General features: G+C 44.0%; 1 protein-coding gene across 3 annotated transcripts in view; it reads left to right on the top strand.

Moving 5' to 3' along the window:
• Positions 1-25,516, top strand: part of TAF1B (TATA-box binding protein associated factor, RNA polymerase I subunit B) — a 64,059-nt gene that overhangs the window by 12,634 nt on the left and 25,909 nt on the right. For all 3 annotated transcript variants that reach the window (XM_054701394.1, XM_037528536.2, XM_037528537.2), the window contains exons 6-8: positions 1,682-1,835; positions 5,110-5,266; positions 10,235-10,334. In XM_054701394.1, the coding sequence (XP_054557369.1) occupies positions 1,682-1,835; positions 5,110-5,266; positions 10,235-10,334 (411 nt within the window). The remainder of the gene's footprint in view (positions 1-1,681; positions 1,836-5,109; positions 5,267-10,234; positions 10,335-25,516) is intronic.

Raw genomic sequence — 25,516 nt, 5'->3', positions numbered from 1 at the left:
GTGCCAGGGGAGCTGCGTCCCTCGGACAGACAAGGGAGTCTGCGTTCCAGGGAGAGGTCGAGGCTGGAGCTGTGGATTTGGAAGCTGTCAGCTTACACTGTACTCATCAGATCTAAAATTCTGTTGTTTATAAGTCGCACTCTAAGAAAATAATGCTATAAATTAAGCTGTTGTGCCACTGGTTTTAAGACACAGCCTGATATCAGGGGTGTTAAAATGTGGGGAGAGGGCCTGCATTTTAGAACTGAAAGCAACGTAGTAGGTAGTGGTGCAAACCACAAGACCAGGTGACATCACTGAGGAGTGAAGACAGAAAAGACAACCAAGAACTGAGCGCTGGGTCAGGGCCATGTCTGAAGCATGTCAGAGGAGCCTGAGGAGCAAGTGGTGAGGTCGGAAGGCCCGAGAGTGAGGGGCATTCTGGGAACCAGGGAAGAGGGGGGTGATCACTTGTGAGAACTGCTGTCGCAGGGCCCAGAAGAAGGGGAACCCAACTGGGTGAGAGGAGCAGTGGGGTACCGGACCAGCTGAGAGGAGGGAAATCAGAGATGGCAAGTCTGGACAGCTCTGTCAAGGCATTTTGCTGCAAAGAGGCCCAGAGAAACTGTGTTGTGGCTAGAGTCAAGGAAGGTTTTTCCTAAGCGATAGGTGATAGCATATTCAGTGCAGAAGAGAGAAATAATGAGTGGAGGTGAGTGATGATCCTGAGTGGGGAGAGGGTGGGAGCAACTGCACATGGGGAACCTGGCTCTGAGCGGCGCCAGATTCCCCCACCAGGGGACCAGACAGGCAGAGGATGGGGTCAGCCAGTGGCAGGTGGCTGCTGTGTATGAACCGGTCAGTGTTTTCTTCTGGTTACTTCCACTTTCCCGCTGAGTCCATGCTCCTCAGCTTGCCCCATGGCCCCTGCTCCGCCTGTGTCTGCCCGCAGGGGATGTGCTTGGCCGCGGCCCCCGCCGCTCATCCCCCTCCCTCATTTTTTTGTTTCATTGTCTTAGGAGTTTCTGTAATGAATTGCATCTTTTATCTCCTCATAAAAAGACCAAGTTTCTTGGCCTGCATGACTGAGAGCCGTCATGTTTGACCGTGATGTCAACTACTGTGGCCCTTAGGTTGTCAGCCGGCTGGCCTTCTTCAGGACGTGCTGACTGCCGAGGCAACTGAACCGTGCTGTGAGGCAGAGGTCCCGTTAGTGCCCCTCGGGAGTTCTCAGAAAAGAGAAACCACTGAGGGAGAGGTGGCTGGTGGGGAAGATGGTGTGATAGAGTGAGTGGTAAGTCACAGAGGAGGAGAAAGGCCAGGCACGATTGATGGAACGGGCATAAGCGCCAGCGCACATTCCCGGTGGGTCCAGCGAGGAGAAGCCAGCTGGCCGTGGAGCCTGGCGGCACCTGGAGTTCTTACTGGTGGGGATACTGGAGCGGCGGAGGAGCTGCGCGGGAGGAGGCCTGTGCTTCCTCTGCCAGGGTCCTTGCTCACCCTCTCCGGCCCGTTTCCAGAAGCACTGGCGGGAGCTGCCAGGGAGCACGGTGTGGGAGAGAGCTTCAGGCAATTGGCAGAGGGTCGGTCGCAGTTCCCAGCAGTGGTTTCCTTTATGGTGTTTGCAATGGTCAGGAATTGTTTAATTTCGTGAAAATTGTTTTTAAAAAGTTTCTGTGCAATAATTTTATTTTGCCACTAGATCCTAGAAGACAGTCTCAGTCAGTCAGACTGGGAGAGCGAGCCTGAGCTGCTGAGTGACCTCAGCGGTCCTTCTCTTGTTGAAAGTGGAGCAGAGTCCCAGGCTGATGGCCCTGCTCGGAAGCCTTTCCCCAGCATTGGAGCATCGCACTCAGGTACAATGAGGATCAGCTTACCTAGAATTTTCAGGCTGGTGATGCATCCTGCAGATCAGCGAGCTCACTCGGGACATCCTCCCGGGACGCGTGCCTGGCCCGGTGAGGAAGAACGCCAGGCTGCGTCACGTTGCAGGAGACTAGAGAAGCAGATGAAAGCTTGCTGTAGTTTTTAAAAAGGTATCTTGTCTCCACATGAGTAATTTTGTGTGATTGTTAAACACTGCTAAGCAGTAAGTAGTCCAGAAAGGAGGCTGGTTCAGTCAGCATCGTTTACGCGTGGGCTCAGAATTGGCGAAAAAAAGTTGCAGCAGAGAAGTGCTAGAACTTAGCCATGTGGTAACAGATGAGAATCAAAAATGACACGCCCAGCGTGGTGGTGAGGGGGGTGTGTTTCTGATTTGCTTCTGCGTTTTAAGATAGTTAAGGAGTAGATTGGAAGTTGCAGATACACATCTTCTCGGTGACTCATGATTTGAGTGTTTTCACGCTATATATGTAGTTAAGCGATGGGGGGAAAGAGGCCTCCAAGAACAGACCGGGCTTTTATTAAGATTACTAAAACCTTTTTCTTTTAAGATGACTAAAATCTGAACATGTGCAGACAGTGCTTTGGGAGAGAGCTTCCAGACTCTCTAGTATTGGAGACTGTTGAAATCTGGATTAAGTGTGATTATATAAAATTTTCAACAGAACATTTCTTGTATGGATTGCTGTTTTGTAAGCCTGTTGCCCTCCAAAATTCCTGTTATCAGCATATCGGCATTTCTTGCTGAACTGCACAGCGACAGAGATAATCAGATAAGTTACTTTTTGTGTCCAAAGAACTGAAGAAGTTAAAATCATAGCATAGCCTGGCAGCAGTGAGTCTCTGAAACTCTCTTCTCCATGCTCTCAGGCAAGCCTGAACTCAAACAGTCCCAGCATCCCCTAACCTCCCTGGCCTTGTAAACCTTCGTGATCATTTAACTGTAATGAAGGGGTTCTGTTTGTATATTTGTGTTTTAGTAAATGGAGACCCTTAGAGCTTTATTTTAGTTTTTACATTAAAAGTAACTGTTAATCCAAAACTTGTTAATAAAACTGTAAAATGCAAATAGTGGTGAAGAAAATAAAATCATTAGTCATTGTGCCACCCAGAAGTAACCATTATTACAATAGTAAATCATTCCAGAAAGTTTTTCGTTTCAGTATATAGAGAAAGGGAAAGAGTTTTATTATTTTGCTTCTGCAAAAATGTGAGCTATTCTTCATTCTTTTAAATTTTTTAATCAAAATTCTACAGGCATGTAACTCAAATAGATGTATAGTTGTTATAAATAACAAGTTATAAAAGTAAAAACTAATGGCAGTCCACTATCCCTTCTAAACGTCCTTGTGTAAGAAGCATTCATATTCAGCTTTCGCAGCCTCCAAGGCTCTGTACCACACACTTCTTCAAGGAAGAGGTTTCCTTCAAGGCTTTAGTAAGCCTGAGTGCTGTTAAAGAATCGGGACTGAAAAGCTGATTGAATACTTGTTAGTGCTGCTCAGCGTGAGCAGAGGAGCCGGCTGGATTATTTTCTCAGTGAAACTCCAGAATTATCATCTTTTTATCATCTTTAAATCTTTTCCCCCTGAGCTGATGGGATTCTCCAGCGAGATGTCTTTGAGTCCCGTGTGGACGGCTGGGAGGATGTAACCCTGCCTGTGCTGCGATCTGGGTGGGAAGAAGGCCCAAGAGCCACGGGGCGGGGGTGGCCTCACTGCCCGACATGGAAGCTTCCCCAAATCCTCCTGCTTTCAGCAAGGCACCCCTCACACCTGTGTGTGTGACTGGCAGGTCCTGTTCCAGAGACTCTTTGTTTTACTCTTTCTAGAGGAGAAACTTCCAGTGTTTGCCAGGATTAGGGAGGGGCAGTCATTTGGCTGTGGGGAGCTGGAGTGGAGATCTGAGTGAGACTTCCAGGCAGTCCTCTTAGTGTCACACCTGTCTTCCCCTGGGTTCCAGGGGGACTTGGATTAACCAAGTCTCCAATTGCTGGGCCTTTCCTGGGGCAAGTCAGGTACATTTTTTGGCTTCTTTCCCTGTGTGCTGGCTTGGATGTCAGCTTTCTGTGCACAGTAGACCTGTGTTTTCCGGTTTTTAAGATCTTACTCCTGTGGTCTCCTTTTCCATGTTATTTGTTCTTAGGTTTATCTTTTTAAAATTCTATTATACTTGTAATGAGACAGAGCAGAAACTAATGTGTGTTTTCAACCTGCCATCTTAACATAAAATCCCTTCGTGCCATTTTATTTACATTTATTTATATAAGTAAAATGACACATAGGGATTTTCAGTGTGTGTGTATAATTTTTTAAAAATAACATTTTAGGGAAATCTGTGTCCTTAATATATTCTTTTTTTTTTTTTTTTTTAAAGATTTATTTATTTATTTATACAAGCACTGGGTACAGTCAGGAGCGCGGGAGGGTGAGAGAATTCACCAGAGCCAGAGCGGGGAGCAGAGCAGGCAGAAGGACCGAAGTACACTGCTGAGGGGAGCAGCGGGCGGCAGGAGAGGTCTGCTCGCCATGTGGGACCCTCCTCTGGTGGCCGGGGAGCAGCCGGGGATCGAACCGGCGCTGCAGAGGCTGCGGGCAGCTTCGCAACCCAGCGCTCAACCGCTGCGCCACCGGGGAGGCCCCCTGTCCTTAATATATTCTTTAAGAGCAGTGGTCTGCAAACTTCAGAATCTGTTAGGCTCACCCAGAGGACTGGCTGGTACACTGCACCGCTCGGAATAGGGAGGTGTGAGTTGAGGCCTGGGTCAAAGGAATTGCACATTTTTTGGTTTTGCTTTGTAATTATTCTTTTATTTACTTGAGAAATTGTTCTTGTTCACTCCAAAAGATTCAGGCAGGTCAAACCCCTCTTCAGAGTCCCAGCCCACCCCATTTCCAAACCAAACGTGACCTTTTGGACTGATTTCCTTCTAAAGTTATCATTGCTGGTTTTTTTGTTGTTGTTGTTTGTTTGTTTGTTTGTTTGTTTTGGGACCCTCGCTGGCAGCTGGGGAATGAACCGGCGGCGCTGCAGAGGCTGCGGGCAGCCTCGCACTCAGCTCTCAACCACTGCGCCACCAGGGGAGGCCCTATCATTGCTCTTTATTACCAGGTTGCTCTTTGTAAAGATCATATAACTTGTTGCCTCATTTTAAGATATTCCGAATGCCTCTGATTTTTTTGTGATTATTCTTTTGTTGTCCAAAATAATTACGTGCACTTTTTAAGTCTCCATTTATCCTCCCAGAAACGGCGTCCATCTGTTCCGGATCTCTTGATGGAGTCGAATATTCCCATCGAAAGGAGAAGGGGGTGGTGAAGATGAGCGTGCCGGGGACACTTGCCTTCTGCTTCCTGTCCTTACTTTGGCAGAGAGAGACGATGACGCTTTCAGACCTCTTGAGGTAAGCGGGACCTCTCGCGTGATGTTTTGCTGATTATCTGTGTGAACTAAGGGGCAGCGCTTTGGTTATTTTGAATTTTACGAGGAGGCTTACATTGAGGAGGGGTCTGGACAGACTGGGAAGCCTGGGCTAGTCATTCCTCTCCTTGGTTTCCTTATTTGCGTGCCGGAAATAATAGCGTGTGCCTTACTCAGGGTGTTGGGAAATCACCTGTCTAATTCGAGTGAAATGCTTGGAAGATGAAAAGTGACATATAAGTTCCTGAGTAGTGAATTCAGTGCTCCTGTTCCTGAGAGAGAAGATGAACAGGCGGCTGCCGTTGGCGGGGCCAGTGGTCCCCGCTGACCCTGCATCCATGGTTGTCAGGGCTGAGGACAGGATGTCTGCATTTACAGGTAAAATTGAAAGCAAAAGTATGGGAAGAACCTGCTATGTTGATAGTTAGCATTTGCGTTTTCAAGATAATCTGCAGGGTGCTATAGTTAATAAGTAAATTATGGCATTGTGGGGGAGAATTTCTCATTGAATAGATGTGCCAGAATTTAATGCGCTCGTTTCCCCCTGGCTTTGGATGTGTTTGAAGTGTTAGTATCTGGGCCTCGCCAGTGTGTAGTGTGGTTTTAAGAGCACAGATTTAGAACTGGACTCGCTCCTGGATTCAAATCCTAGCTCGGCCACTTTGATGGGTGTGACCTGGAGCAGGTTACCTCACTGTCCTCTGCCTCTGTTTCCTTGCTGGCAGATGCAGTTAGAGTAATACCTGCTTCGCGGAGTTGGAAGTCCTTTCAGTAATAAGCTCCATGTGAATAGTAGTTAGAACAGCGTGTGGCCCATATGAGCTCAGTGCTGGCTATTACTGGTTTTGTTGTCTTCATCATCATCATCATCACCGTCGTCATCGGCACTGGGCTGTTGATGAAATAAAATGGCTCCAGTAAGTGATGATAATGCCTTTGAATTTGACCACATCAACCAAGTAATAAGGCTTTTCTTGGATGTGATGAACTTGCGTGCAGATCGTCCGTGATTCAGCGAGCCTTACTATTAAGGGAAAAACCTCCTCTTGCTCTGTGTGCCTCGCCGGGTGAGCTCATCCTCTCCCGAGGCTTTAATTACTGTCTCTGTGATGATGACTCCCAAATTGACAGCTCCAGCCTGGACTTGTCCACTGAGAGCCAGACCCACATCCACAGCTGCCGGCCGGCCGCCTGAGGATGGCTTATGATACCTTGAGATCGGCGGGCCCAGAGGAGGCGCATCTCTTTCTCCTCCGGCCTGCCTGAGCATCAGTGTTTCCTTTCCTCTTAAGCACAGCGCCCCCTGTTACATCCTCTCCAGACACCTCGGGCTCCTCCTGGACTCTGTGCTCTCTCCGTGTGGTCAGTTGCTACCCCGGCAGTTACTTACACTACCGGAGTGACTCTCAGAAGCATCTTTGTCCTGTTCTGTGTCCTCACTCAGCGCAGCAGCGCCCCGGGCCAGTGCGGCGCCTGCAGTCTGCCCCCATCCACTCCTCCTGCTAACAGTAGTGCTGGACACAGGGTCCAGCCAGCCGACCGAGGGCAGTCTCTGAGGGGATAACAAAACTCTCCTGGAAATCTAAAAAGATGGAGAAAAAAAGATGTATCCAAAATCGTTCTCAGGGGAATGTTATATGTGAAGGAGTGAGATCCTCGACCTTTCTCTCTCTCTCTCTCCCTCGCTGCTGCCCTGTGCCTCCCTCTCTCCCTCCTGTCTCCCTTCCCCTCCCCTCAAGTGGAATTCTGAAGAACCTTCTTGGAGGTGGGATCTAGTTAGCTGGAGGGGTGTATCTTGCCCAGGCGTCATTGCCAGAGCACCAGGAGATGAGGCTATTCACCACTCGTCTTCTTTCTCTACCCTGACCCGCAGTAGCAGACTTCCCTGGAACTTGATCAAAGTGTAGACCACTGGACCCTGGGGATAGGGCCTAACAATCTCTGGTTTAATAAGCCCTCCAGGGGATTCTGATGGATGCTAAAGTTTAAGAACTACTAGTAAACTTTGAAAAATATGTGAAGAAATTGATTGGAAGGGAATTCATTATTAGCCTGGCCACAATAGCCGTAGATTTTATGCTGACCCTACATGGTGCCCTTTAACACATCCACAGTCCTTAGAATAAATTCAGTACCCTAATATATTCACTCCCCAAATATTATTGAAGGTGACTGCAGATGTTTTATGTCTAAACCCTTGAGATACAGTTGTGAACCATGTAGATCAAGGCCCTACTCTCATGAAGTTCAAGACCAGAGGAAGGACCTAGAGAGCAAGTCCATAAATGGGAATTGATCAAGGCAGGTGCTGTGCAGCGTGCTGGAGCAGCGGTGTGGAGGGGAAGGCTGGCGCCGCGTTAGGTGAAGGAAAGCCTCGCTGAGAAGGTGGGATTCCTGGAAGTGCGAAGAGCCAGCAGGTGACTATCAGGAGGGCGTGCCAGGTGGAGGGACCCTTAGAAGTAGGCCCATGCCCCGGGCAGTGGAGGGGCTCTGCGAGGAGGAGGAGGGCAGAGGTCATAGGCCGGGGCCAGATAAGGGCTTTGTCAGGTGCCTTAGGAGTTTGGATTTCTTTTAAAGTGAGATATAATCCATTTATAATAAAACTCGCCCTTTGAAAGGCGCACTTAGGTGATTTTGAATACATTCACAATGGTGAACCACCCTTACGGCTCTATTTCCAGGGCATATTCCTCAGTCCAAAAGGAAAGCCTGTACTCATTAGGAGTTCAGCTTTTAAGTGTGATAGTAAGCCCCTGGAAAAGTCTAGCAGGAACATTCAGGAAGCTATGAGGAAAATGGCTTTCCAGGGAGACCAGGTGGCCTTTTGCTGTACTTCACTCAGGAGAGAGCAGCCTCCATTAGGACACTGGTAACAGAAGTGGAACGAGGCGAAGCGGCTCCATACATGGGGTTCAGGAGACTATAGCCCTGACGCCAAGCTGCTTAAATTGTCTGTCATGAAGAGCCGGCTTACTAAACTCTCACCCTGGCACTGACTGACACAGAGCCCATGTGCACAGGGCACAGTGCAACTTCAGGGCACATGGGATACTTTTAGACTGTGCCAGCTCCCCCATCACCTTCCTGGATTGCCCCAGAGACCCACCTGATCATGCTTAAGATGGGAAGTAGATTGTTCAGAACTTTGACACCTACCTTTTGGGCAAGTATATATTTTAAAAAAGGAAATTCAAATTCAGAAAGAAAAAAGAACTTTGGAAAGAGGTGGAACAACATTCTTCATTGGGGAAAATTGTTAACCCAGATGCCGAAGACCCGCTCTGTGCAGCCTCCTCTGCTTCCCCAGTGGGTTTCTCCCCTTCCCTGGCTCCTGCAGCAGCCTCGGGGGCGTGGGGGGGCGCCAGTGTAGCTGTCTTTATTGACTCAGCTCCAAGCCCTCTGACTGGCTAGGGTCGCGGAGGTGGCATGGCTGGGGCAGCTTCACATCTTACTCACCTCAACTCCTGACTCCTCACCTGGGCCTCGCAGGTACTGTCACGGGGCGATGACGAAATACGGTGTGGACATAGTAACATCGGGGGACACTAGATAATATAAAGGTGATAAGCATTCAGTATGTCTGACATGCAAAATAATGGGAACCAAGAATATGGTTCCAAAATATATGAATCCTGATTACTGTGTACAAGTAATATTATATAGATTAAAGGAACAAATGAAAATTTAGCTGGGGGAGGCTTTCCCTATAAGGCTGCTCTAATTAACCCTGTTTTATCACTAAGTTTTATGAAACACCACTTTACATAAAATATTTACTTTAGTTCTCAACTTTCAGTTACCAAAACGTTAAAGAAATCACATTTTTCATTTAAAATTAAAGCTGAACCAATTGTCTGTAGCTAGAAAGCTGAAAGCAAACATCAGCTGAGCTCTGACTATAGCAGAGACAAAATATTTCGTGTCCTGACTTGGCTCTGCCTTTATCTTATTTTTCTACATGGTTTTCTGGTTTTCAGAGTCTAAGGTGTAGATGGTAAGACGCTGTTCCTCATTCTCTGTTCTTCTCTGCTACTGATTTCATTTATTTGTTCTATCTGCCATCTTTCACTTTTCACTAGAATGTAAATTCCCTGGGAACAAGATTTTTTCTGGGTCTTGTTCACTGCTGCATCCCTTTCTAGAGCAGTGCCACGCATATATACTAGTAAGCCTTGGTCAAACGAGTGAGTTTTAAGTAGCCTGTGTGTGTATTTGCTTCTGCAGCTATGTTGTTTTCTTTCTTTAAAAAAAAAAAGTTTTCTTTTTTTTCATTTTTTAATATTTATTATGCAAGAACTGGGGTATAGGCCAGAGGGTATAGGGAGGGTGAGAGAATTCACCAGAGACAGAGCAGGGAGCAGAACAAGTAGGCAGACCAAAGACACTGCTGAGGGTAGCAGCGGGCAAGACAGGAGAGGTCTGCCGCACCATGTGGGTATCTCCCAGGCTGGCCAGGAATCGAACCCTCACTGTAGAGGTTGTGGACAGCTTCACCATGCAGTGCTCATCCCGCTGCGCCACCAGGGAGGCTCTGCAGCTGTGTTATTTTCTTCAAGCTCATTAAGTCACTCAGAACATTTGCCCCCCTGCTGTGTAGCCACCTTGGGGTGGAGTGGTCAGTGAGGGCTGGCCCCTTCCCTCATGGCCAGAGGAGCAGCCAAGGAGCTAGTCTGACAGGGCTCAAGAGGGATCTCCCTGAAGAAATGAATTAAAAGGTGAGTAGAAGATCTTTCTGGTCAGAAACAGAAGACATCATTAGAAGATCGACTTGATGTTCTCCACACACCGCCACAGAATAATAAATATCTTCAGATTCCGTATCCTTAAAACTATGTGGGAGCTAGAATGGACTTAACTGATTCTCACTTGAGTGTGAAATACAACATTTTCAGAAGTTTTTACTTTGCTAAGTCAGTGCATGCCTCTCATGGAAACTTTTTTTTTAATAAAGATTTGTCGAAGAGGACCATATTCCTTACATAAAAGCTTTTGAGCATTTTCCAGAAGAGATGAAATTATATGGGCGTGACAAAGGAATCTTTGCCATAGAAGTAAGTTGTTTTCTTTCTTCTTTTGTTGTCACTACCGAGACACAAGAGTAGTATGGTGATTTATTTTCCTGGTCTGACTTAATATTTGGTGTTAGGAGTTTTTTTTAATGTTATCTAGGTTTTGTTTTATCCAAATTTGGAATATTAGTCATAATTTAATGAGAACTTGAAGTATTATTTTTTTGTTTTTCTTGTGTGACTTCTAATTCTTTAGGTTATCCTCAAAATTTAACTATAGTTTGATGTGTGGGCATTGCGAGTTAGGTGTATTATTGAGAGTAAACTTGAGATACCACTAGGTAACTCTAGCTTTTGAAAAAATATATGTATATTTTTTGTTACTTGTGCACACTCTTCCTTTGGAGAAAAGAGAAGAAAGGCATTACCATATTTTTAGTCCTTTTTGTGTTCATCTTTTTCTAGATCTGTTTCCCGATGTCTCTAATGGAAGGGCTTCTGTCCTTTAATTTTGAGTCAATCACTACTTAGAGTACTCAGAGGTTATCTTCCCTTTGTTCTTCATTAGCAGGTTTTCATTATTCAATAATTAGTAGGTATTAATTATTATTAAATATTATTCTCCACTTGCTCTCTTAAGGAACTGTTTTCATAGGCCTTCCTAACATTCACAAATTTTACATTGTTTGCAGTTTAATTCAAGAGACATTCGAGATCTATGCAAAGCTCCCTTGTGCTCAGTGTAGCTCTGCAACCCCACCCTTGCTTATGAGCAGCTGCCTCTGACAGGTCAAGTGGCTTGCCAAGGTCACGTCACAGCAGTGCTAGGCATAACTACAGTGCTTTAGGCCTGTTATTCATCGTGTCATCTCCTGCTCTGGTTGCCTGCTGCTCTGCCCTTGTGTTACCCTCGTTCTTCAAAACACTTGAACGGGCGCTATGAAGACTCCAACAGGGGTCCTGACACCACACTGCTAGGCAGCGCTTATTTTGAAGCCCTGAGCCAGAAGGAGATGATGGCTGGGACAGCAAGAAAGTAAGCTTGCAACACGCCCTTTTATAGACTACGTCCAAGGTGATTAAATATTTTTACCATTTTGCATTGAATTAAAACATTGGTTACTATGAATGTTGTAGAGAACATTTCCGTTTTTAAACCAGGAATGGCTCCTCCCAGAACCACTGGAGCAGGAGCAGTCCTGTAGGTTTAGAGAGGGGAAGGCCTGCTCGGAGGCAGTTCCCAGTGCTGCTTCCTCATGGTCCTCTCTCACACCCGGGGAGATAAGGCCAGTTCCAGACGTGCTTGCTCTCTCGGGTGACGCCCTCAGCACACGAGGCAGGACTTAGGGCTGTGGCTGACACTTAACCTGGAAAAACAAACAGAAATGATAGTGGTGGCAGCATAGACCATGTCCCCAGGCCTGTTGACACACTTTATAAACTCATATAGTTTTCACACCAACCCCGTATAGTAGTCGTTCTGTCTCCCCACTTTTACAGTTGAGGGAACTGAGACTCCAAGTGACTGGGTAACATGCCTGATTCTCTCTCCCTGAGCACAGTCAGCCCGGTCAAGGCGAGGTTTGGAGGGAGAGCCGAGGAAGGGACCATGTCAAGCCGTGAGACTGGGGTCAGGGGCAGGGCAGGTGTCTGGGGCTTAACCTGATTTCCCAGCCTGTCACCGCTCAAGTCATATTGATCACTTTTCCTTAACTGAAGTTATTTGTACTTTTTGCTCTTGCTTAAAATTATTACTTAATTGTCTTTAACTTTCAAGCCAAATTGTAAACTTCTCAGGGTGGGGCACTGCAGTCTTTTATAGAAAATGATGGAATGTTAAGGCTGGAGGGAAATTTAAAGCTCACTCATTCCACCTCAGTTATTTCTCCAATGAAGAAATAGGCCTAGAAAGAGATGTCACTTGGATATTAATGTACCTGCATTTGATCAAGGCCATCCTGAGGTTGAGATGAGACAATTTGTTCAAAATGCAGGCCTGTGGCAGGCATTAAGGTGGTAGTAGTCTCCCTTTTAGGCCCCGGGACGGAAAGCTTGTCCTCTTAGGTGGGGGTAAGAGAGGAATCAGGCTGCTTGGAGAGACACAAAGTACGTTTCTGGAAAATAACATTTTCATTTTAAGCTTCTATTTTTTTTTTAAGATTTATTCATTCATTCATTCATTTATTTATATAGGCACTGGGTACAGTCAGAGTGCAGGAGGGTGAGAAAATTCACCAGAGCCAGAGCAGGGAACAGAATAGGCAGACTGACGAAATACACTGCTGAGGGGAGCAGCGGGCGAGACGAGAGGTTTGTCGCACCATGTGGGACCCTCGCTGGCGGCCGGAGATCGAACCGGCGCCGCAGAGGCCGCAGGCAGCTCCGCAGCCCAGTGCTCAACTGCTGCGCCACGAGGGGAGGCCCTTTAAGCTTCTATTTTTTGTGTGCCCATTTCTAATTTTTTCCAAAGTAGATTCCAGGAAGTGATGGACATCACTCACTTTTCATGAGGATTTTATAATTTTGGTTGCTTCATGCAAAGGATAGTGCTTCTTTGGCTGACTTTATGTGCTCGGGACTGGTATCTAGCCAGCAATTTCCTTTGCAGTTAAGAAATTTGGTTGCACTTTATATATGCTACAAGACACTCAGATTTTAATCTAGGAAAATAATTATTAAAAAGAAAATTATTCCTTGTGCCTTTCCGTGATTGCCAGGTGTTTAAGTTACTGCAAGAATGACATTTCATGCACCGCTGGCGTGGCCACATTTCCCAGAAGCCTGTCCTGAAGCCTATAGTTAAGATTTGCACTGCCCTCCAATGGGCGGTGTGTGAGCCGTGCTTGCGGACAAAATTGAGAACTCCAAGCTATTTTTTTAAAAAGTTCAAGTTTTCTGTCTGAAATATTATGTTCCTGTTATTTTATCAAATCTAAACTGGCTTTTGCCCCTCCTAATTTTTGCAATTTGAGACTTAAGTTTTGTAAATTAAGACAGGAAGTGGGTTGCATTATGTTTGCTTGTTTGTTTTATTTTTGCTCTGAAACCATTCAGATACTGATTTTTATTCATCCATTTTTACTGAGGGAGGAGTATTGAAATTTCCAGCTGTGATTACAACTCTTTCTTTCATGTTCAATCAGTTTTTGTATTTTGGAGCTCTGACACTAGGTCCATAACATGTATATACTTTGTCTTGTTGGTGAATTAAACTCCTTCATCAGTATGTAATATTCTCCTTTCTCCTCAGTAATATATATTATGCTGACATCTACTTTGTCAGATATTAATATAAGCACTCCAACTTTCATAGAATTATTTGCATGATATATCTTTTTTCCAATTTTTTATTAAACCTGTGTTTTTATATTTAAAGTGGGTTTCTAGTAGGGAATATCAAGTTTAGCCTTGATTTTTTTAATCCAGTCAGATAATCTTTGCCTTTTAATTAGAGTTTATGGACCATTTACATTTAATGTACTTATAAATATGGTTGGGTTTAAATCTACCAGCTTGCTGTTATTCATATCTTAATTCTTTATTTCCTCTTTTTTTGCTTTCTCTCAAATTAAGGTATTTTTGTGATTTCAATTTATCTCTAGTACTTATTTATTAACTATGCCTGTATTTTTAAAGAGGTTGTGCTAGAGTTTACAATATCCATCTTTAATTGTCAGACTACCACAAATAACATCCCAGTTACGAAAATACACTTCCACTTCCTCCTCCTGTTCTTTAGTGTCTGACATTTACTTTGTAATTTACTAAACCCCATGATGCATTGGGATTATTTTTGCTTTAAACTCATTTATCTTTTCAAAAATTTAAAACTCATTTATCTTTTCAAGAAATTAAAATGAGGGCCTCCCCAGTGGTGCAGCGGTTGAGCGCTGGGTTGTGAAGCTGCCTGTGGCCTCGATAGCGCCGGTTCAATCCCCGGCTGCTCCCGGGCCACCGGAGGAGGGTCCCACATGGCGCGCAGACCTCTCCTGCCGCCCGCTGCTCCCCTCAGCAGTGTACTTCGGTCCTTCTGCCTGCTCTGCTCCCTGCTCTGGCTCTGGTGAATCCTCTCACCCTCCCGTGCTTCTGACTGTACCCAGTGCTTGTATAAACAAAAACCAACAAACAAACAAATAAATAAAACATGCCTCAAAAAAAAAAAAAAAAAAAAAAAGAAATTCCCTTATTAGCTTAAAAAAAAAAAGAAATTAAAATGAGAATAACTATTATATATCTATCTATACAATTGCCATTTATGGTGTTTTTCCTGCTTGAAAAAATGTCCTTTAACCTCACTGGTACTGTAGATCAGCTGGCAGTGAATTCTTTTGCCATCTCTTGGTCAAAAGTGGATTTTGATTTCATTTTCATATCACTTTTTTCAGAAGTATAGAATTCTGGGTTCTTCCTTTTCTTTCAGCACTTTAAAGATCTTTCATTTTCTTTAAGCCTGATTTATTTTTTGTAGTATAATTGACAAAGTTGTAAGATGTTTGAAATATAAGTTGCGGTGATTTGATAGATTTATTCATTGTGATAGGATTCCTCCATCAAGTTGACATGTCTGTCACCTCATGTTTTATCATTTGTTTCTTTTTTAGTAAGAACATTTAAATTCTACTCTTAACAGATTTCACTTATACAACCCTATCACCTGCAGTCACCATGCGTTACAGTAGCTTCTCAGACTGTGTCCTGTGAAAGTTTGTACCCTTTTACCAGCCTGTGTCTGTTTGCCTTGCCCACCCCATTCTGCCCCCAGCCTCTTCACCTTTCTACAAACTGTTTCTTAGTTATCCCCGCCCCGCTTTTTTTTTTTTTTTTTTTAAAGATTCCACATATAAAGGACTCCATGCAGTATTTGCTTACCTTATTGGTTTATTTCACTTAGCATAATGTCCTCAAGGGCCATCCAAGTTGTCCCAAGTGACAGGATTTCCTTCTTTCCCTTGGCTGATTGACATTCCTCTGTGTGTGTGTGTGTATGTGTGTGTGTGTGTGTGTGTGTGTGTGTGTGTGTAATCTCTATCCATTCATCTGCCGATGGAAGCCTAGGTTGTCTCCGTATTGTGGCTAATGCTGGAGTGAACATAGTGTGTGTGTGTATCTTCGAGACCCTGTTTTCATTTCCTTTGGGCGTGTACCTATATCTTCCCAGGCGGGATTGCTGGATCATAGGGTAGTTTTGGTTTTAACTTTTTTGAGGGACCTTCATACAGTTTTCCAAAGTGGCTCATCAAGTGGGGTTCCCTCCACAGTGTCCCTTTCTCCACATCCTCTCCAGCACTTATTATCTCTTGTCTTTCCTGTGCTGGCCTTTCCAGCCATGTGAGGTGACAGCTCATCATGGTTTTGATTTGCATTTCCCTGATGGTTTTTTGCATCAGGGAAGTTTACATTTCCCTGATTTCCTTTTCAGGTACCTGTTGACCATTTGTATGTCTTTGGAAAAATGTCTATTCAGTTCCCCCACATTGTTTAGGTGATTAAGATGTGTTAAGATGTGTGAGTTCTTTGTATCTTTTGGATGTATCTACTTGATATTGTCCCAAAACTTACTGAGCCGTCTGTTCTTTCTTTTCTTCCTCTTTTTTCCTTTTCTGTCTTCTTTCTTGGTGTGTTTTGTTTTGGATAGTTTCTGTGGTCATGTCTTCAGACATAATTTATTTTTCTTAAGTGTCTAATCTGCTGTCACACCCACTTAGTATATTTTTCATCTCAGCTTTTTTTTTTTCATTCCTAGAAGTTCCATTTTAGTTGTTTTTCTTTTACGTTTTCCTCATCATGTTCCTATTTTCTCTTACATCCTTGAGTATATTGATGACATTTATAATAGATGGGTTAAGGTTCTTATCTACTAACTTCACTGTCTGTTATTTCTGGGTCTGTTTCTACTGTTTTGTTTTGTTTTTCTCTCTGGTTGTGTCATATTTTCCTGCTGCTTTACATGCCTGGTAAGTTTTGATTGGATGCAGGTGTGAATTTCATGTTGTTGGATACTGGATTTTTGTTGTGACATGTAATTAGGTAACTCGGAGATCAGTTTATACATTAGGAGCTTGTTTTTAAGTTTTTCTTATGGCCAATCTAGGGTCTGTCTTTTGGTCCTAACTTCGCCCCGCTGCTAAGGCTATCTGTCCCTGCAGGGCCTCTAGCCAGTGCCCAGCGTCTGAGCCCTCCACTCAGGCTTGTGCGTGTGTGGGCTCTGGTAGCTGTTTGGATTCATTAGGAAAAAATCCAATTATTTTTCTCCCCTGGCCTCAGGTTTTTCCTCAAACATGTGCAGATCATTATTCAGCCAAAGACTTGAGAGTTCACTACCTGCAGCCTTATCCTCACTGGTAGTCTGCCTGCAAACTATATAGCCACCCCAGCTTCCAGAAACCCCAGTCTCTGTCTTCTCAAGACTGCAGTGCTATTTCTCGCCCGCTCCCTGCCTCCAGGCAGTAACCAGGGCGTTTGTTTTCTTCTGGCAGGTTCTAGGCCTGTGCTTCCTCTTGTCCAGTGCCTAAAACTTTTTCCCACTTCTTTCCCAGTTCTCTGATTGTTTATGGTGGGAAGTCAGTTCTCATAGTGGCTAATCCTTCATGGCAAAAACAAAACTGTCCCATATAGGAATTATTAGGTATATAGAAGAGTCAATAGCCATAGGCTTTTTTAGGTGACTGTTACCTAAGCAGCTCTTTCTCAGATGCCTAAAAGTAGTTCATGGCTCATTCATTCTTGAATTTTTTAAAAATTAGAATCTCTATTCATGACTGTTGTCACTATTTTGATATTTGCATGACATATCCCCCCAACCAGACCATGTTGCTGGAAGGTCATAGTTACAGAGTTTTGTTTATACAAAATATTTCCCCTCACAATTATCTCTTTTTGGGGCTACCTTCAAGTTAATCTTGAGTAAGAGGACAGGGGTAAATTAGAGGAGTGATTCCTTAGAGAGAGATTTCTGGTGGAGAGTATAAGCGTTGAAAGAGTAGGAAGTCATGTCTTGGTAACAGTCTTCATCAGTGTTCATGTTTGGGATGGGGAAAAGGAAAAAACAACCATTGCCCTTTGCCTTTTTTTCACTTATATCTAGGAGAGTATTTTTTAAAATAAATAGTTTGTTTTAGAGCAATTTTAGATTCACAGAAAAGTTGCAAAAATAAAAAAGTATAAAGAATATCTGCTTCTCGTTACCCAGCCTCAGCTGGTGATAACCCCATGTCCCGATTGTCTTAACTGCGCGCGGCCCTGCATCAGCCCCGGGCCTGCGGCGGGACGCCCATGCTAAGTGGCCGAGGGCCAGGCTCTCTCATGACCCACTGCCCTAAATATTATTATTTTTTTTTTTTTTATTTATTTATTTTTTATAGAGGCATGTTTTTATTTATTTGTTTGTTTGTTTGTTTGATGGTTTGTTTATACATGCACTGGATACAGTCAGAAGCGCGGGAGGGTGAGAGAATTCACCAGAGCCAGAGCGGGGAGCAGAGCAGGCAGAAGGACCGAAGTACACTGCTGAGGGGAGCAGCGGGCGGCAGGAGAGGTCTGCGCGCCATGTGGGACCCTCCTCAGGTGGCCGGGGAGCAGCCGGGGATCGAACCGGCGCCGCAGAGGCCGCGGGCAGCTTTGCAACCCAGCGCTCAACCACTGCGCCACCGGGGAGGCCCCCCCACTGCCCTAAATATCTTAGTGTGTATTTTCTCCGAATAGGACTGTCTGCGTTTAGAACTCTAGTTTAGTTATTAACTTTGCACTTTTCTAAGAAGTGCACAGTATAGATGTGCCGCGGTGCACTTAACTGGTCCCCAGCTGACGGAGTTTTGTGTTAGGGATAACAGGCTGAAGACAGGTGGGTCGTGAACAGCACAACTAGAAACAATGGAGCTCTAAAACAACTATGAAAATGAGTGAACTACCATGGGAAGTCTGAGAAACAGCCTGTTGAGCGTGAATGGGGAAAACTACGTACAGTATGAAGCCTTTTTTTCCTTTCTGGTGCTCAGACTCTTATTTTAATTCTTACCAAAAACACCTATGGAAATGAACCCAAACGAAACAGATGTGTACATGCGCCTACATACAAAATTTTACATCTGAAAAAGACTCTGGAAATAGAGGGTTAAAAAAACACTTCAAAAGATTTAAAACCAGTAACATGAAACTGAGTTCTCAAAATGATAGTTTGTTTCAAACTCAAAAAGAAGCTAAACTAAACTTATTATTTCTTTATGGACATTTCCGTGTATGATAAAGCCAATTTTAAAACACAACTTCATGATGAGCCAAATCAAGGACACTAGTTACCTCAGGCGGAGGCACCTGGTCCATGCAGCTGCGTTGCTGACATCCCAGTTCTTAGTTGGGTGGTGGGCGCGCTTCATATTTTATAGATCTATAACTTGTGTCCTTCTGTTATTTTCAATATTTTAAAGGCAACTGGAAGATGTTGCCTAATAGAATTTCTTTTTTTTCTTTTCTTTTTTTTAAAGATTTATTTATGCAGGGCCTCCCCGGTGGCGCAGCGGTTGAGCGTTGGGTTGCGAAGCTGCCCGCGGCCTCTGCGGCGCCGGTTCGATCCCCGGCTGCTCCCCGGCCACCGGAGGAGGGTCCCACATGGCGCGCAGACCTCTCCTGCCGCCCGCTGCTCCCCGCAGTGTCCTTTGGTCCTTCTGCCTGCTCTGCTCCCTGCTCTGGCTCTGGTGAATTCTCTCACCCTCCCGCACTTCTGACTGTACCCAGTGCATGTGTAAACAAAAACAAAACAAACAAATAAATAAATAAAAATGCCTCTATAAAAAAAAAAAAAAAAAAGATTTATTTATGCATACAAAAACTGGGGTACAGGCCAGAGACGTGAGGTGGGGAGGGAGTGAGAGGATCCACCAAAGACAGAGTGGGGAGCAGAATAGGCAGACTGACTGAAGCACACTGCTGAGGGGAGCAGCGGGGAGACAGGAGAGGTCTGCCATGCCATGTGGGTTGCTCCCTGGCCAGGGATAGAATTCGCACTGCAGAGGCTGCAGATTGCTTCATAGTATGGTGCTTAACCCCTTGCGCCACCTAATAGAATTTCTAAAGCAGAAGACTGAGAGATCGTACCTGGTACTGGATTTGTCTGCATGCCTGTGTCCCCAACTACTCTGCAAGAGTTGGAACCATATTAATGCTCCTGTTTTATTATCCAGAAGACCTAATGAAATTCCATATACACACCAAGAACTCAGTCTGTGTTTACTTATGAAATGATTTGAAATAGCTAAAAACAGAATAAGTGTCAATATTTTTTCAGGAGATTTCAAATTGATCTGTAAAGAGTTTCTTCCACCGAAGTGGGAAACTTCCAGACTGTGTCTGGTGTATATGCTTTATAACAGAAGGCCATTAACAGTGATATTTAGTTGATGAAAAATAAAAAGGCATTCTAGTATTTTGGTGGTAAATGTGTAACTTCTGTACTTCTGGATATAACTTGTGCTTATAAGCACGTATACTGTAAATGCCATTTATGGGGTGTGACGGTATCACTCAGGTGAACCGGTGTGTGGGATCATCTTATCAGTTAATGTGTACTGTTCACCAGTGTGCTGAAACCAATAGGGAATTGCTCCAGTCAGATACCGGATATGTGAGGCTACTTGATGATACCTTTTTCAGGAGAACCCCACTTAATATTTGCTAAGTGAACCAGTGATTTCATGTAGGTTATCTGTAATTTACTTTGATCCTGGGCCAGAACCCCCAGCCCCAGCACGTTCAGCCCAGGTTTCTTTTCACCTCCCTCCCGAGGAGAAGAGACTGGGAACTAGGCTTATAATTGCCTAACGAAAACCAAATAGTGACAGAAGGCAGATCTGGTGCAAAAATAATCTTTGGGAGCATTTACTCTTTTGGACTCCAGCTTTTAATTTTCTCTAGTTTTCCAGATTTTGTGGGGTTTGAACACAGCCGTGAGACAGTGGACAGCATCTTTGGAAAACAGGCACATCTCATGAAGGAGACGCCTACGGGGTTTTCCCAGCCCTGGTCCTGGGGCCAAAATGGAATGCCCTCTGTTCCGTGTCCCGGTGGCCGTGTTCATAGACGTGAGCTTGTTCAGACGCTGTGTCTTGGCCTGTGCAAGCTGACTGAGTGTTTCTAAAATGGTCTTTTCCTCCGAATCAAGATTCTTTCACATAAAGTCATGAGTTTACCACAGACTTCCAGGAGACTGGCTTTGAACATTAAAAAAAAAAATTGTTACTACATGTAGATTTACAACCTTTACGATAACTCTAGCAGACTAAAAATATGAGGGGAACTGTTTTGTGAATCATCATACATGTGGAATTCATTTGATCCTTCCCCTATAAATAATATATCGCAGTGCTTGTCATGACTTCTGACATAACTCTTCTTCCATATTAATTTTCCTTTGTTATAGAAAGTCTTGTTTTAAATTTGGATTAACAGGTGCAGGTAGCATTAGCTTTTTCTCCGCTGAATCTTTGCTTCAAAACAACAATAAGAATAAGTAAGGGTGAGGCACTCTACTTTTTTTTTTTAATAGCTAAGCAGGAAGTTCCCCTCTGACAGGGTATTGTAATCAGGTTTATCACAAGAGCCTGCTGTTGTGTAACAGAAACTCTAGCTTGTCCTTACCTGTCTTAAGATGTTGCTTCATGAAGGAAAATAAACTCACTGGAATATTTGTGAAATTCAATAAAATGCTTTCCCAAGCACTCTGTTTCTAATGAATGCTAGAACAATTTATTACAGCTTTGTGGACTTTTGCAAAACATATTAACCTTGTGGCTTATTACCATCATAATTAAGCAACTCTGTCGCTCACTAGAAGCTCTGTCACAGTGACTGTACTTTCTCGGCACATCTTCAGCCACGGCTGGGGATAGTCCACACTCCCTCCTGCCCACCCCCCCTTTTCAAGCAAAAGGGGAAGATTTGGGATGTTTTCAAATGACTGTTGATTTAATTGACAGGCAGCTTTTCTTCATTGTATGCTTTGCCTTTGCTCACAAAAGTGCATTCACTATTCCATAGTATGTTGAAACTTTTCAATGGAAACGGCTTTTCGTTAACAAAGGGAGCATTTTCTTCCCTCCTTCCATGTCTTAGCTTTCCCTACTAAGTCTTGGCTTCTTCAGCGGCTGTACCTCCACCAGAAATGACAAAAGGTGCGATTGTTCTAGAAGATGGCGATGAAGATAAAGCCAGTGGAGCTTTTGTGTGTGTAGGCTGCTGGGGACTGTTTTTCTTCTGTGTTCGGTTTTGTTTTGTTTTGTTATTCCAGAAAGTTGAGCACACCTTAAAAACAAACCAGAAAGAGAGAGAGAGTGCAAGAGAGCTTTGATGACCCTTAAACCTTTATCCCAAGTGAACTGTTTCTTTCCATTAAGGTGTTCTGTTTGTATTTATGTGGCCGCTCTGCCCCAATAATAACAAATCTGACAAAACTCTCTGAAAACATGGGGAAATGGGATAGCAAACACAGAGACTATTGATGTGGTTTCTTGCCCTCTTCAAGCAGGCCACGTGAGTGTGAGCCTTCCTGCCATGGTTCTGGCTTAAGAGCAGAGCTTGGCGAGGAGGCTGGTGGCCTAATGAAGTTTTCCTATTTCCAACATTTTCCTTTTTCTGAGTTGGGGTTCCCCATTCCAGGTAGACAGCCTTTCATTCATTTACTTTGTTAATTGGGAACTAGCCACCCCCATGTCTGCCTCTGCCTCTTCTGCTGCTTTGTTTTTACTTAAGTTTCTGAAGAATGGTGCTTATAATTTACTTCTAGCAAAACTCTTCTTGTTCGGCTGGTAGAATAAGCTGAAAATCGAGCCTCTTTCACTGACGGCATCTCCATACAGCGAGGCAGTCCTGTCAGGTTGAATGGAAGTGTTGAGCCTGGACACACTTACCTTCTGTTACTGTCACAGTTTATCCTGCCCGTGACTTTCCAAGAGGAGGAATACGTCTATCTTTTCAGCCTTGATTTTCTGTATTCTAATGTATTTTAAACCCACAGACCAATTTTTTTTCCTAAGATTTATTTATTTATTTATTTATTTATTTATTTATTTATTTATTTATTTATTTATTTATACAAGCACTGGGTACAGTCAGAAGCGCGGGAGGGTGAGAGAATTCACCAGAGCCAGAGTGGGGAACAGAACAGGCAGAAGGACCAAAGTACACTGCTGAGGGGAGCAGCTGGCGGCAGGAGAGGTCTGCGCGCCATGTGGGACCCTTGCCTAGTGGCCGGGAATCGAACTGGTGCTGCAGAGTCTGCGGGCAGCTTCACAACCCAGCGCTCAACCGCTGCGCCACCGGGGAGGCCCACAGACCAATTTTTAAACAGATAAGCTGCAACACACACACTCTCTCTCTCTCTCTCTCTCTCTCTCTCTCTCTCTCTCTCCTGGTCCTTGACGTTGTTTCTAAACCCTCTCAAGAATTAGTCATTTCATCATCCCTCACTAGACTCATCTAGAAGGGACAAAGAGGGAACTGGAAATTCACCCCGAAGTACATCTCTAGTATTTTGAATGTTGATGAACAGCATTCTGATCTCCTCTCTGAATGATTAAAGAGAAGAGCTGCAATGCTGGTTCAGCCGAATGCGCAGAGTGGCATTTTGCCATCTCGGTGATTCATTTTGCCCTGGAGGCATCTTCCACCCTCCATGCAGCCAGCTCCCCCATCAGCGAGGGAGAGAAACACTTCTCCAGAGCTGCCAGTCACTTCTTAAGAACCTCCAAATGAAGGTCTTATTGGATCAAGTTTTAATACACGCAGAGTCTTCAAACTTGTCTCTAGATTTGCTCACCATCTCTGCTCAGTAGGCCGCAGGGAGCTCTTGAGACCGTTTGTGCAATCTTTGTCAGAGTAATAATCTGACAGTAATAATCTTAAAGTCTGCCTGGCCAGGATAATGACAGCAGGTGTTCCAGTCCCTGCCCTCCCAGTCACTTCTGCCGCATGGCCTGAGCTGTTCCTTCCTCCCTGGCCTCCCCCGACGTCGCCCCCAAGGGAGTTGGGGCCATGTCTCTTTTGGGCCATGGTGCAGAACCATCTGAGTGCCTCTTCCAGGCTGCAAGGAGAATGGAGAGGGAAGTCACTGCATTTTATTTTGCATTTTTTCCTTAAGAATGTCCTCGAGAGCTGTTTAAGCTGCAGGTTCTCAGACCCTATGTCAAAGATCGAGTCCATCAGTCTGGTGAGGGATCTAGAGTCTGTATTTAACAAGCCTCTGGCAGATGATTCCAAGAGAGAAGGTGCATTGAGCAGAACAGACCCAGTCTTTCTTTTGTTATCCTATCTTGTTCCACAAAATATTTAAGGTAGAGTTAGAGGAACTAGCAGATAACCAAAGGGTAGTACAAAAGAAATTTTTTTTATACCTTCTAACATGCACCTTCTAACACCTTCTAACAAGGTGTAAACGGTACTCTGATAGTTCTCTAATTCTACTTAAACATCAGGCATCCCACACACCTCGTGAAAGACATTGCAGCCATCCTGCAGCCCTTCTGAGGCCCTCCCCGGTGCCTTCCGGACTTGAATGCATTTTCTGAAGCGTTAGCATAAGGCAATTCTAACACAGTCATTAAATGTTTATTAGAATTATTATGGAATAGGTAGCTATTGATAGATCATACAGTAATTCTATGTTGAATTTTTTTATGCTTTTGAACATATATTTTTTCTTATGAAAGTGATACATTCATAATAATTAAAAGGAACATGGAAACTAACAAAATGCATAAAGGAAATAAAGATCTTCTGCCACCCAGTTTCTCATGGATGCCACTAACATTTCATATTGTCTTTATTTAATGTGCATAAACATTTGCAGAACTAGGACTGAAGAATATATAGAAATTTACATCTGGGTTTTTTTAAACTCAGTATTGTACTAGGAATATTTTCCTAAGTCATAGGGCAATCCCTGAAAATGTGTTAACAGCTGCTTAACTTGCATGCCTGTGACGTATAGCTGACGTAAATGTCCGGATGATCACGGAGTGATGGTTTCGTAGAGGGGGTTATTTTCCAGTCACTCAAAGTGACATTTTCAAAAGCTACCTCACGACCTTAGCAAATGCTGGCAAAATACAACGTTCAGTGAAAATGCGGGAGATGGACTGTATATCCCAAATTCAGCTTGTACCAAGGTTCGGGGACACCAGGAGGTTAGCCAAAAGCAAAATACACGAATAGAGAGATTTCAGTTGGGGAGCAATGTATCAGCTTTGCATTTGAACTGTCATTCTTGCTGCTGGTCTCAAGAGGCAGATGCAGACGTGTGGTGTCAGTGGGGCTGGCAGGGACGGGATGATAGGCTAAGAGCAGGTGGTTGGGAGTGGAATTTGGAGGAGTAGCGGCAGTCCAGACCCCTCTTGAGGTGGAGTCAACAGTCCTTGGAATTGAGTAGATGAGATGTGAAGAAAGGGGGTGTCGTGAAGGTTTGCTTTGTATGGCTGAGTGAGCACTGGATGGAGGGGTGCAGTTGTGGGTGTGGAAGATGAAGAACTCGGTCTAGAACAGATAAGTTTGACACGGTGAGAAATATCCAGGCAAAGGTGTCAGAAAAGCTGTTGGATTTAAATGCCAAGGTTATAAAGAGGGTTATGCCCCAAGTCCCTAACAATTATTTTCTCTAAGTTGTGAGCAGTTTTTATGGCTTTATTATAGTATTTTGTATTTCATAAACTTCTATAATGATCAGGTATTATTTTTATAGTCACTTAGTCATATTTAAATTTTGCTAAAATATATTCATTATGGCATAATATATGCTAGTATAAAAATTGGAAACAATCTAAATGAATAGCAACAGTAGAAGACTGGTAAAAAATAAGTAGAAAGATATTCGAAAGCCCTTTAGTCACCTTTAAAAAAGATTTTGGTGTTACTGTAAAAGAAAAAGTCTGTTTAAAAATGAATGACTTTTTTGTGTGTTTTTTATTTTTAGATAAATGAAATTCTTTAAAGTGAACTCTGATTTGAGACTAAGAGAATCTAGACTACTGTAAACAATAGGATAAATACATTGATTTGCCTTAATTATTTTATCTTCAGGTTTTTTTAAAGATTTATTTATTTATGCATACATGAACTGGGGTACAGGCCAGTGGGGGGTGAGAGGATTCACCAGAGGCCAAGTGGGGAGCAGAACAGGCGGATTGACTGAAATACACTGCTGAGGGGGGAGCAGTGGGTGAGTCAGGAAAGGTCTGCTGCAC

This window comes from Talpa occidentalis, unplaced genomic scaffold, assembly GCF_014898055.3.
Source record: "Talpa occidentalis isolate TD23 unplaced genomic scaffold, MPIMG_talOcc4v2.1 talOcc4.5, whole genome shotgun sequence".
NCBI lineage: Eukaryota > Metazoa > Chordata > Mammalia > Eulipotyphla > Talpidae > Talpa > Talpa occidentalis.
This window is presented reverse-complemented; position numbering and strand designations above follow the sequence as displayed.